Below are 13,386 nucleotides of genomic sequence, written 5' to 3'. Positions count from 1 at the left end.
GGGTGAGAGAGGTGACTGACTCGGGACGGGAACAGGTGAGAACAGGCGGCAGCTTGCAGCTTCCCAGTTTGGAGGGAAAGGACTTGGGGACATTGCCTGCCTAGTGGGGAGCCTCAGTCCCTCCTAGAGAACGGGTGTGTAGGTGTGAGTATGTGTGTGTGAGAGGTGTGTGTGTGTGTGTGTGTATACGTGTGTGTGTTTTCATGGGCAAAACATGGCCTCCAAATGTAGACTTGCCTTCTCCCATGCATGTGGCGATGGCACATGTGCACACATGTTCTCATGGCTATTCTTCCATGGAGCTGCAGGAGGTACAAAGTGCCTTCTGTCCCCAGGGCAGAGGCTGACGGATGGACCCCGCTGCTTACGGGACCCTCCTGAGGAGCTGCTGTGGCCTCCTTGGCCCTGGAGATTCCAAGGACCAGGCCCCTAAACTCCCCACCTACCCCTCACCTGTGGCCTCTGACCCCAGCAGGGCAGGAGTCTAGCCAAGCCCCCTGGAAGTGGGGATGGAGTCCTGCTCTGCTGGCCTCCCCCGGAACCCCATCAGGGGCGAGGCTCCTGGTAGGACTAGGCCTAATGGAGCCCAGAGTCAGGAAGCCTTGGAGGCAGTGCCTTCACCAGAGTATGGGAACCATCTGGAAGCCCAGGAGCACAGGATTCCCTGTGTGTGTGTGTGTGTGTGTGTGTGTGTGTGTGTGTGTGTGTGTGTGCGCGTGTAACTGGTGGATAACAAACATTCCCATTGTTCAGCGGGTCACAGCTTAAGAAATACCTTTTTTTTTTTTTTTTTTGCGGTACGCGGGCCTCTCACCGTTGTGGCCTCTCCCGTTGCGGAGCACAGGCTCCGGACACGCAGGCTCAGCGGCCATGGTTCACGGGCCCAACTGCCCCGCGGCATGTGGGATCCTCCCAGACCGGGGCACGAACCCGTGTCCCCTGCATCGGCAGGCGGACTCTCAACCACTGCACCACCCAGAGAAGCCCAAGAAATAATTTTAAAGCCATTTTCTTCTGAAAGCTTCACAGCAGCCTAGGAAGCAGGTGGGCCCATTGCTCCAATTTTACAGTGTGGAAAACTGAGGTCCAGGGGGAGCAGCTAGTGAGCTGCAGAGCCCACCCCAGCGCAGTGCTTCTGCTCTCGTGGAGGATCCTCTGTACCCCTAGCCAAGAGCAAAGACACACCAAAGCCACTCCCACGAGTAGGAAAATGGCTGCAGGACACAACCACCACCAGCCGACAGGTAGCCACCAAGGGCTGGGGCCACCTAGGGTCAGGGCTGTGGCTGGGGGCAAACAGCACAGGCACCCTTCAAGACATTCCAAGTAGAGATGCTTCACCACCAGAGCCCTGGGAACACTGCGGCCTCTTGGCTGGTCATCAAGTTTGTGCCCGTGGCTTGGGGACCTTTGGTACATGAAGATGCTCACAGCCTGCTTCCCTCTGCAGCTGCCCTGAGCTCCAACCTGCCCAGGGCTCACCTGCTGAAGGTGGGGCATGGAGGCAGCCCTGATCACTGCCCAGATGCTCAGGCCCAGCCACCAGGACTCCAGAAGCTGGCACTAAGGCTTGGGAAAGTCACGGACTTAGTAGTTTGAATTCTGGTCCCCCCTTGCCAGCTGGGTGACCATGGACCCGATCTGTAAGCTTCAGTTTCGTCTTCTGCAAAATTGGGATAATAATAGGACCTGCCTCGTAGCGATTTATAAGGATTAAGCGAATCAATGAATACAGAGCTTTAATAGGAATGTTGGTTTGTGTAAGTGCTCAGTAAGCATTAATAATAAATTCATTTATTATATAAATTTATTTATTATATAATTTATCATATAAATTTATTTATTATATAAATTTATTATTATTATTATCAGAGTCAGCAAGAAACAAGGTGTCAGGACCTGGTGGGGAGGCCTCGAGCCTAGCCATCAGTCTTTCTCTCCCCCAATCCTCCTGCGCAGGCTAGTTATTCATTCATTTATTCATCCACATACATTTATTGAGCATCTACTAGGTGTCCATCTCTGTGTAAAACTCTGGGGATACAGCCGTGATCCACACAGGAGTCCACCCTCATGGAGGGCGCACCCGAAATATTTACAAATTTCTAAATATCGTGATCAGTGCAACGAAGGAAAGAGCAATGGCTGAGACTCATTAACCAAGTTCACGTTCGAAGGGGCTCCCAGCCTGAGGGGCTCCTCTCTGAGGAGGTGATGTCTCGTCTGAGGCCCGAATGATGGAAGGAACCAGCCAGGCAGAGAAAAGTGGGAGGAGTGTCCCAGGCAGAGGGGACATCAAGGGTGAAGGCCACGGGCAGCACAGGCCGAGGGGGGCTGGGCATCCACAGTAGAGGAGAGGAGAGGGGACGCCCAGAGTGAGCCCGCCATCCGGCCCGCGGCCCCAGCTGCAGAGCTGAGGCCCTTGCTGGCTCTGGGTGCAAAGAATCAGGCCCCCAGCAACCCCGAGCTCCCCCCACCCCCCCGCGGGTAGCAGAGGGACCTGGGGGCTCAGGGGCTGGCACTGTCTGTCCCCTCTGGTCACTCTGACCAGCGCCTACAGTTCAGAGGGGTTTCCCTGCAGTGACCAGGGGACCAGGGAGGGACTTCAACTCCACCCAACAAAATTGACTGAACACCTGTTCCGTGTGCATGCATGTGGGTGCCTGTGGGTGCCTGGTGAGCATGTGTGTGTGCTGTGTGTGTACCTGCCATATGTGTGCCTGTGTTGCGTGCAGACATCTGTGAAGGCCTGTGGGGCTTTGGAGCAACGCAGATCTGGGTTCGATTTCTGCTTGGCCACTCACAAATGACAAGAACACCCCTCTGAGACTCAGCCTTCTCATCTATAAAATGGGGATAACCACTGTGCCCATCTCAAAGGATAATTGCTATCATTAAATCTGGTTCATTCATTCAGACAGCAAGTATTTATTGAGCACCTACTATGTGCCAGGTACTCTTCTAAGTGCTGGGGACACAGCAATGAACAATCAGAATTCCTGTCCAGGTGCATCCAACATCGTAGTTGGGGTGTGATGGGGAGACAGACAGAGAGAAGCTAAATCAATGATCATATGGATGTTAGGAGGTCACGAAGTGATGTGAGGTTGGGGATTGGGAGCTCGGGGGCCATGCTGTATCCCAGGAAATTGCAGTGGGTCTCACGAGAAGATAATATTTGAGTAAATACATGTAGGAAATGAGTGATTGCACCATGCTATGTGGACCCGGGGACGACGGCTGCAGGCAGACGGGCCGTCACACACAGGCTGGTGGCGAGGCAGCTGTGGAGGCCTCAATGAGCACAGAGCGTTTTCTCCAATGAACTCAAGGCACCCAGGGGCCAAGCAGAGGAGAAAGGGGGCAGAGTGCCCTGGAGAGAAACTGGAACTCTCGCCTCTCCGGGTCCACAAGCCGTTACCTGGAGCCTCTGGCCAGATGCATTTGGGAACCCAGAATTTTCCAGACTGGGCAACATGCCATAATCAAACACATTCCCATTTCTGCAGTGAAACCAAATTCGCACACTGAAGGCACAAATGCCTTCCTGCCAAATGCATCAGAAAAGACTTTTGGTTTTAGACTTTGGATTGCAGATAGGGAATCGTGGCCCTGTATCACTTCCTCTATAACTACTACTGTCACCACCCCTGCCCTCATCATTGTTATGTACCCCTGGGGGGGCTTGTCCCACACGGCTCCCACAGGGACCCTGATACTCCCTTCTCCCTGGGGCACAGCTGGGAGAGATGTGGTAGAAACAGGATAGGAGATTGGTGGCAACTGGCAGAGGCAGCAAGGGTCCCCTCTACTGCCAGACTCCCCTCTGGAGTGAGCCCCTCCCTCTCCCCGGCCTCAGTTTCCCCCTTCTGTACCATGGACGAGCGGGCTCTGGGGTCTCCCATTGGTAGAGTCCCATGGGGCCCTGTCAAGTGATGGTGACGGAGTTTCTGCACGGACCCTACCACCAGCAATCTGTGTGACCTTGGGCAAGTCACTGAGCCTCTCTGAACCTCAGTTTCTTGATCTGAAAATAGGGGTGAGCTCGGTTCCTCCTTCACAGGGCTGTGCATGGAAAGGACGAGCCCCTGTGCGGGCTTTGGGATATGTGAAGCTCTGAACACAAAGGAGGCCTTGTCCTTGTGACAGTGGAGTCACATACGGTGGCGTGAAACTCATGCAAATTCAGTCAAACACACGAGGCCACCAGGGAGAGCGTGGAATTGCAATTCAGATACGAAAGCCACTCTGCCCACAAGCTGCGCGCTATCGCTCATCGGCGCAGACCCTGGGTGAGCGAGATTAGAGACCTGAATCCCCTGTTCCTTCTGCAGGCTCCAGCCCCCAGGCACCTCCTGGCATAAGCCCAGTGTGATTTTCTACAAGTTTTGCACATAAAAAGGCTCCTGATCAAAAGCCAACCACTTCATCTGGTGCTCAACCCGAGAAACAGAATTTTGGCCCTTTGTGATCTTTGTTTCCCTGAAGCCCTGATACAGACTCAGGTTAACACAGCCCCACTGATGAGAGTCGTTTCAGAAAAGCGGAGTTCCTGGCCTTCCGAGTCAGCCTCTCAGCAGAGGAGGAGGGAAGAAAAACCCAGAATGCCCCCAAAAGGCAGTTGACACATTGTGTTTGCTGTAAATTGATGAGAATGTTATGGACTATTAACGGGAATCACTGTTAATGGAAAAAATGGAACATCAGACTTCCAAACCGCACTAAATCAGTCTGTCAGTTTCCTTATCCGGAAAACAGAGTGATGACAGACCCCCTGATTGAGGCAGTCAGGAAGAAATGGGGTCTCCCGTGAAAAACACTTGGAGTCTGCACAGGGTAAGAGGTCGCTGTCACTATTATTATCATCAGTAAAGTCCCAGCTCCTCCCTGGGATCCCGGTGCCCCCTGGACCCTCGGCAGGCCACACTCTTGTCTCCATTTCTCAGTGTGTAGGGCTGCAAGCGTAGGTGCTCACGGGTCCAGGCAGGCCCATGAGTGGGTCAGAGGTGGCATCAAGGGTACAAGCTCTGAAGCCACCAGCCTGGGCCAAGTTCTGGCTCTGCTGTAAAGTGGGACTGATAATACAGGTCCATCAACGTTCATTTGCAATTCCAAACCCCCCCCCCCAAATTTGCAAATTTCTGGCAAACGTTTACAGTGCAAATCCTGACCTGAATGAATAGGAGACTATTTATAATCTTGACACATCCCACTTAGTGTGAAAATTCATATGTTTCGCTGCAGAAGCCATCACGTGTTTGAAGCTGAGCCTCTCCAGATGCAGGGTGACAGTAGGGTGCCCCGAAGGTGCTGGCAAACCAGGACAGAACAGGCTGTCCTGGGGGCTCATGGGGATGCAGCCCCACGTGGCCAAAGCATATTGTTTTTCAAAAACATCTGGACCTTGGGATTTTTTTTTTTAAAAAAGAAAAGTAAGGGACTTCCCTGGAGGTCCCATGGTTAAGACTCTGTGCTCCTACTGCAGGGGGGCTCAGGTTTGATCCCTGGTTGGGGAACTAAGATCCCGCGTGCGCCACGGTACGGCCAAAAAAGAAAAAGAGAAGCAAAACGGAAAGAAACCTTACAAAACAATGGGCTCCAGAAAAAAAATTATAGCACTGCGCTGAGCAAATAAAACTCATCTGTGGCCTGACGTGGCCCAGAGGATTGCTGTACAGGGAACCAAAGAGAGAACCGTCTAGAATGTGGGGGGATGCAAGAGGACAGGGGAGGGAGGGGGTGAGCACATAAATGTCTCAGAGCCTCTTTCAGGAATTCATTTACTCCTCACTGAGACCTCATCAGGGCAGGCAGAGTCAAAATGGTTAAATCTCTGCAAAGGCAGACATGAGGAGATGGGGGAGGGGAGAGTGAAAAAGCCTTCCTACTGTCTCTCTGGATTTTGGGCCCTGATCGTTCCCTGGCTTGGCCAGTCTAAGCCCTAAATAGTGGGGCCTCCAAGGAAAGGTTGGCAGGGGAGGGAAGGGGCCTGGCCCCAGCTGCTCGGGGTGTGGTGTTGGATGAGAGACTGAGGAATGGCAGGATGCTTCTGTGCCTCCTGCCCCTCTTGGTATCATGGGTCCCCAGGCTTCTGTTTGCAGGTTCTGCAGCAGCAAAACCTTGGGCCTCGGGCTGCACGCAGGGGCTGGGCTAAGCTGTAGCCAGGGAGGGGCTCAGAGGGACCCCGAGCACAGTCAGCAGGGTTCAGGGGAAGGAGGATGTTGGTCTGATCCCTGTGAGAAGCAGCTGAAAGAATGAAAATAAGTTGTGGACAATCAAAACCTGAATGGATCCCTGGACAGACAGGAAGGAGCAGCACCCAGGAAGGCTCCCAGTCAGTCACACATCTCACCTGCCCACGCCTGCCTGCCTGCCTGCCTGCCGCTGAGCTATATCAGGAGCTGAAGATGATACATCATGGAAGTTTGAACAGAAAGGAAGGTGAGGGAGGGTGGACTCTAACTTCCTGACTTTACAGACGAGGAGACCAAGCCCAGAGAGGTTGAGTGACTTGCCAAGATCACACAGCAAGTTCATGGAAAGTCTTCCCACAGTATGTTTCACTGACTGAAGGGAATCACAAGTTCACTCTCTTTCATCAGGTTTGCACGCCGGGAACATGCAGGAATTGGTGAAACACAGAGCAGGCCGTGGCAGCCTTCTCTCTGAAGGGAAGGGAGGCAGCTCGGCCCAGCGGTCAAAAGCACAGACTGTGTGCCAGATGGCCTGGCTTGGAGTCCTGGGCCCACTCTTAATCAGTTGCTTAGCAAGTTAGTTAATCTCTCTGTTCCCTCATCTATAAAATGGAGATCAGAATAATAGTGCCAACTTCACAGAGCTGTGGTGAGGTTTGAGAGAGTTAATGTATAAAAATGCCTAGGAGAAAGTACAACTATAAAAGTGTTGAGGGCTTCCCTGGTGGCGCAGTGGTTGAGAGTCCGCCTGCCGATGCAGGGGACGCGGGTTCGTGCCCCGGTCTGGGAAGATCCCACATGCCGCGGAGCGGCTGGGCCCGTGATCCATGGCCGCTGAGCCTGCGCGTCCGGAGCCTGTGCTCCGCAACGGGAGAGGCCGCAACAGTGAGAGGCCCGTGCACCGCCAAAGAAAAAAAAGTGTTGAGGATGGTAGTGGTGGTGGTGGTGGTGGTGATGGTGATGGTGACAGTGATGGCGATGGTGACAGTACCAGTATTGGTGATGGTGTTGATGATGGTGACGGTGACTGTGTTGATGGTGGTGGTGGTGACGGTGACTGTGATGATGATGTGACGGTGATGGTGATGATGGTGGTAGTGATGATGGTGACAGTGACTGTGTTGATGGTTGTGACGGTGATGGTGGTGATGGCGATGGTGGTGGTGACAGTGACGGTGATGGAGGGACAAGACAAGAAATGCTGCTCACCTGAGGCCAGTCAGGCTCCCAGAGGGAGGCGAAGCCCTGGAATGCATAGATGCCTTTTCTCCACAGAGCATTTTCTTTTTTAGAATTTTTCTTGGTTCTCAGGTTGTGCAGTCTTTCCTGAGAATGTTCTCTGGCTGTTCTGTGTGAGATCCACAGGGATGGTCAGGCCCAGTCCCTGTCTCCAGGGGCTTCAGGGTCTGGGGACTCCAGCACCAGGGTCAGGGTCAGGGTCCAGGTCATGTTCATTTCTGCTCATTTGTTCATTCCCTGAACTTGACACTTTGGAGGCCCAGCTGGATGGCAGGAAGCAGAGAGATGGGTTTGGAAGGCATACTCGTGGTTCAAATCCAGGCCCTGCCACTTGCTGGCGGTGTTACTCGGGACAGGGCACTTGCCTCTCCCGACAGCTATACTGTGAATATATTCAACTCAAATTGTGGGGCCGTGTTGAAGATGAATGATATCCATAAGGACCCCTCGCCCAGTGCTGAGTGTACAGTAGGTGTTCAATAATTGGTAGCTGCTGTTAACGGACGTTGACTTTGGGACTGCGAAGGTCCCAGGTGGGAAAGGGAGGTGGCGAGCCCTGTGATCTGGCTCTCCAAGCATCCAGACAAGGACTCCTGCCCCTGGGAAAACTCCCCAGCAGGCCTACAGTCCCGCCCACCCCTGCCCCGGGCCCAGCCAGCTCCACAACCAGCAACACCAGCTCTGAGCACTGAACGCCAGCCAGGAAGGCACTGGGCTGTCTCTTGCGTAGATTATTTCATCTGATCCTCACAACATTGCTATGAAGCTGGTCCCTTTCTTGCTCCTATACTGAGCCTCAGACCATGAAACTGAGGCTCACAGGGGCTAAGGAAGTGGCAGAGCTGGTACTCAGACCCAGAGAAAGGCATCAGTGCCAGAAAACCTAACCTGCAACATTCAGCACCAAAGAATGGATCTTTGGGTCCCCTATCCCCATAAGTGCCCTCAGGGTTTAGCCAAAGAAATGAATCCCTAAAGGTGTACAGCCCCATTCATGGTGGGAACTGGGACGGAGGGAGGTAGGAGTGGAAGGTCAGGGGTGAGAGGTGAGGGCTGGACAAAGGCCCCCTGCTTCCTCTCTCACCAAGCTAGCCGGGCATCTCCACCATGTCCTCCTGGAGGCTGCCCTGCCCATTGCAATAGATCAGATGATTGACAGCTGGCCAACCCCCTCCCAACCCAGGCCAGAGCTCTGGCCTCTGCTCTGGACCCGACATGCCCTCTGTGTGAGAAATACCTTCCCCTTCCAAGGCCCAGGACTCCCGGGGCAACCATGGCAGGCTCTTGCCAAGATGGAAGAAACTTACCATAGGCCACAACTTAATTACAAGGAGTCTTGGTTGGAGGGAGTGGGCAGGCTGGCGGGGCATGACTCCCCTTAAAATTCTACCACCAGCTTCAGAACACTCAGGCAAAAACGGGACTTTTTACACCCAGCAACAATTTCTCAAAAGAAACTTAAACACAGCCCTTTACTATATAAAGTACTCACCCTGACCGATGCTGTCCCCAGCTCCCAACTGAGAAGCAAGCCTGGGGCAGATGGAAACCAAACAGTTGCTCCACAACTGATAAAGCCGGGCAGCGAACATGGAGGGGGGGCTCTGAGGCCATACAGGCATGCCACCCGACCTGTCCCCACCCAGATCAAACCTCTGCCCCAGCCACACATGAGCCAGACACATGGCCACAGACAACGAGCCACTTTGACACCCCTGCTCCACAGTCAGACGAGGCTCGAGGAGGAGGGACTGCCGAATGGCCCACATTCCTATTGAAGGGGCCCAGGCAGGAGCCAGGACAGAGGGGAGGCCAGTTGCCCCCAGACCCAAGTCCACTGGGCTCCTTTACCAACTGACCGTGTGATCTTGGGCAAGCCCCTCTGCCTCTCTGAGCTCTGATTTCCTCCTCTAGAACTGGGAGCTGTTAAAGAGAAATTGCTATCATTCTTATCCTGCCTTGGGAATTCTAGAAAGTAACAATTGTCCTGGGTTCCCATTCTGGCTCAGTTCTCAGCTCTCTAGAACTATGACGTTCAAACTTTTTTTGATTGAAAGCAACACTCAGGATGTTTTTATATTGCCACCCAACACACACAAAGTGAGCCGTATCCTCACGAAACACGATGCATTCTGACATTTCTATTCTAGTCCGTTTCAGTTTTTTAAAAATCGGTGGTTGTGTTACTACATGATTTTTTAAAAATTGATGGTTGCAATGCTGCGTATTACTACAGAGAGACAGCATGAGGAAATTTTGGGGGGTGATGGGACTGTTGTATGGCCTTGATGGTTACGGTGGTTATGCAGATCTGTGTATGTGTTCAGATTCACAGAATTGTGCACTAAAAGAAAATGGAATTTACTGCATGTTCATTTAAAAAGTAAAGTTTTGGGCTTCCCTGGTGGCGCAGTGATTGAGAGTCCGCCTGCCGATGCAGGGGACGCGGGTTCGTGCCCCGGTCCGGGAAGATCCCACGTGCCGCGGAGCGGCTGAGCCCGTGAGCCACGGCCGCTGCGCCTGCGCGTCCGGAGCCTGTGCTCCGCGACGGGAGAGGCCGCAGCGGTGAGAGGCCCGCGTACCGCAAAAAAAGAAATTTTTTAATGAAAAAAAATAATAAAAAGTAAAGTTTTAAAACAAGAAGCAAAATTGATGGTTGCAACCCACTAAACTGGTTTCACGACCCACCTAAGGGTTGCCATCTGTAGTATGAAAATCCCTGCCCCTGAAGCCCATGACAGTGGCTGGAGGCAAAAATGCCATTGATCAGGCTGTGACTAGAGGTGAGGCAAAGCAGGAGGGAGACTCTTCCCTTCCTGACCCTCTTCTCTCCCTTCTGCAGTCACCTCCTGCCTCAGAGGTCTCAGAGGGCTCGACTTAGAGGACCAAGGTAAGGAAGAGCCACGTGGAGAGGGGGCCGTGGCACGATTCCACCAGGCTGTAGGGGGACCTGCCATCCCTCCATCGGAGCAAATCCCACCTTACAGAGAGAGAGTGCAGCCCACACCCCCTACACACGCACACATGCATGCACGCACACTTAAGAGGCCCATTTGCAGATAGATGCCCTAGACGGCTGTAAAGCACCCCACAGATGCTGGGTGTCATGCTAATTATTATCATGACCCACTCACCAGACGCAGAAAAGATACTGTGGCCATAACTGCAGCTTGCAAAGTTCTTTTCCTGCCCAGTCCTGCCAGATGCTCCCCGGCCAGAGACATTTGCAGCTGGGGCTGCAGAACCGGATTGTAAAGTATGTGAAACGTCTTGCCTTAGAGGTTGGACTTTAATCCTAGAGGCTAGTGTTTCCCAAACAGGGTTCCACGGAACTCGCTGGACAAAGGGTAGGCAACACTGCATCACCCACCGCAGACTCCTGACGGGGGACACTGGCCTAGTAAAGGCTCCGAGAAGTCCTGCAATGAGGAACTCAGTTAAGCATTTTCAGATTCAGCAGTTCCCAGACTCACTTCACCACAGACCTCTCTTTTTCACATTTCCTGAGATAACATCATGCTGAATGTATTTGGTGACAAATGTGGCGAGAGGATCTCATGAAGCTACCAGACAACCAAAAGGGGCCACAGAGGGCTTGGTAGACCCTGGGCCAGAACCTGGAAGCCTGCAATGGCATCCTAGCTCCAAACTCTAGCAAGATCGTTCCTGCTGTACAGTCCCACTTACGTAACATTTGAGAACAGGCAGAACTCATCTCTAGTGACAGAAAGCAGATCAGTGGTTGCCTGAGGCTGGATTCAGGGAAATCGACTGTGAAGAGGCATGAGGCAACTTCCAGGTGATGGGCATGTTCTCTGTCTAGAGCATGGCGGGGGCTATAGGTGTGTACACATTTGTCAAATTCCATTGAACAAGTGCCCTTAAGATGAGTGCATGTCCCTGTATGTAAATTGTACCTCGATAAAACTGATTTTAAAAGTTAGAGACAAGGGGGAAAGGGGGACGGAGAGGGATGGACTGGGAGTTTAGGGTTGGTAGATGCAAACTGTTACATTTAGAATGAATAAAGCACAAGGTCCTACTGTATAGCATAGGGAACTGTATCCAATCTCCTGGGATAAACCATCATGGAAAAGAATATTAAATAAAGGATGTCTGTATGTGTATAAGTGAGTCACTTTGCTGTACAGCTGAGATTGGCACAGCAATGGTAAGTCAACTAGACTTCAATTTAAAAAATGAACAGAAAAAAAATAGAATAAAAGTTAGAGAGAGAGAAAAAAATCAGGCTCCGGGCCGTATCTGGGGTCTATTGAAACAGAATTTCCAGGAAGGGGCAATTCTGCAGGACGGTGGGCGCTGAGAGCCCCTCGCTCACTGCCCCGAGTTCCCTGGGCTCTGAGGTCTCAAGCCCCGTCCTCCTGGCCTGGTTTCAAGGGGCCGCCCAGATCAGGGGCAGCATCAGCCTGAGTTTCTGGAAAGTCCCTGCAAGGTCCCAGAGGACGACGCTCACGGGAGGAGCAAAGCAGGCAGCCCGTGGGCAACGGGAGCCTTGCTGGGGTGGGGTGGGGGGTCCAGATGCGGAGGGTGCAGGGAGGGGCCCCCATGGAGGGCCCTTTCCAGCCGTACTGCCCCCTCCACCTCTTTGACCCCTAGGGTTCACAGTGAGACTAAGCGGCTCCGGCTCGCGGTGCCAGGGCCATCTGGAGGTCAACTACAAGGACAAGTGGTACACGGTGCACAGCCAGAGCTGGGGCCTGCGCCCGTTCCACCGGGAGGACCCCAGTCAGGCCTGGAAGCTCTGCCAGGAGCTGCGATGCAGGGAGCCCTTGCTCCTCTCCCACTTCCGTCACTTCAAAGGGAAGCGACCCCAGAGCCAGATCACCTGCCGCGGACAACTGGGGTCCTTCTCCAACTGCAGCGACAGCAAGGCAAATCAGGGGGACCCTCTGGCCCTGATCTGCTTAGGTGGGTAACTAGCTGGCCCTGTGGGTTCCCGGGGCCTGGGCACCAGCCCCGAGGAGGCTGCCCACGCCTGTGATCTGGGGCCTGAGCAGGCAGGTGGAAGGGGTCCCCGATTTACAACTACCCTCTCAGAAACATACACTGGTGGGGAACTGGAGGAGGAGTACTAAGGGCGTGCTGGCACCTGTCTGGGGATGGAAAAGGTCGAGAGCTGGTTCTGCCAACAGTTAACTTCATTGTCTCCTCTTAACCTCTGTTTTCCCAACTGTAAAATGGGCCGGTACTGCCTGCCTCGCAGGAGGCTTAGACACAACGTGTGGGTCAAGTGGGCTTAATGGAGCCCGTGGTACTTACATCATGAGTTCCAGGTCTTTCTCAACATGGCCAGTTGTTGACCCCAACTCTCCCCACACCCCCTACTCTTCCCTCCTCCTTCCCAGGGTCCCGGCCCCCTCCCTAACCAGAGCATCTGTTTTCAGAGCCACTGAGGACAACACCTCTTCCCACGAGCCCCCCGCCCATAACCACTCCGGAGCCCACAGGTAAAAGGATTCTGAGGGCCCTGGGGGTAGGGTGTTGGATTTAGCAAACAAAAACACAGGGTGTTCAGGTACATTTAAATTTCAGATAAGCATGAAAAGTTGTAGCGCATGTTCCATGCAATATTTGGGACCTCACCACCTCCCAGGGCAGTCGGCCAGTCATTCACCCGTCTGTGTGTTAGAACCACAGAGCAAGAGAGGCCCTGCTGCTGGTCATCAGCACTCAGGTCCCTCCCCACCTCCCCAGCTCCTCCCAGGCTGCAGCTGGTGGCGCGACCCGGGGGCCTGCGGTGTGCAGGCCTGGTGGAGTTCTACAGCGGCAGCCTGGGTGGCACCGTCGGCATCGAGTCCCAGGACGGGATCCAGGACCTGGGGAACCTCATCTGTGCAGCCCTCCAGTGTGGCTCTTTCCTGAGGCCTCTGCCAGAGACCGAGGCAGCCAGGACACTACAGCCAGGAGAGAGCGGGTCCTTGCCAATCCGGTG

The 13,386-nt window shown here is 53.6% G+C and overlaps 1 protein-coding gene across 1 annotated transcript in view; it reads left to right on the top strand.

The window, feature by feature from the left end:
- Window positions 1-7,273: 7,273 nt before the first annotated feature.
- Window positions 7,274-13,386, top strand: part of CD5 (CD5 molecule) — a 12,744-nt gene continuing 6,631 nt past the window's right edge. The window contains exons 1-5 of the mRNA XM_007462213.1: window positions 7,274-7,412; window positions 10,276-10,323; window positions 12,051-12,362; window positions 12,839-12,901; window positions 13,149-13,364. Of these exons, the coding sequence (XP_007462275.1) occupies window positions 7,274-7,412; window positions 10,276-10,323; window positions 12,051-12,362; window positions 12,839-12,901; window positions 13,149-13,364 (778 nt within the window). The remainder of the gene's footprint in view (window positions 7,413-10,275; window positions 10,324-12,050; window positions 12,363-12,838; window positions 12,902-13,148; window positions 13,365-13,386) is intronic.

The sequence above is a fragment of the Lipotes vexillifer genome, unplaced genomic scaffold (genome assembly GCF_000442215.2).
Source record: "Lipotes vexillifer unplaced genomic scaffold, Lipotes_vexillifer_v1.1 scaffold1129, whole genome shotgun sequence".
NCBI classification, from domain to species: Eukaryota; Metazoa; Chordata; class Mammalia; order Artiodactyla; family Lipotidae; genus Lipotes; species Lipotes vexillifer.
Note: the sequence above shows the minus strand (reverse complement) of the source record. Positions and strands in the feature narration are given on the sequence as shown.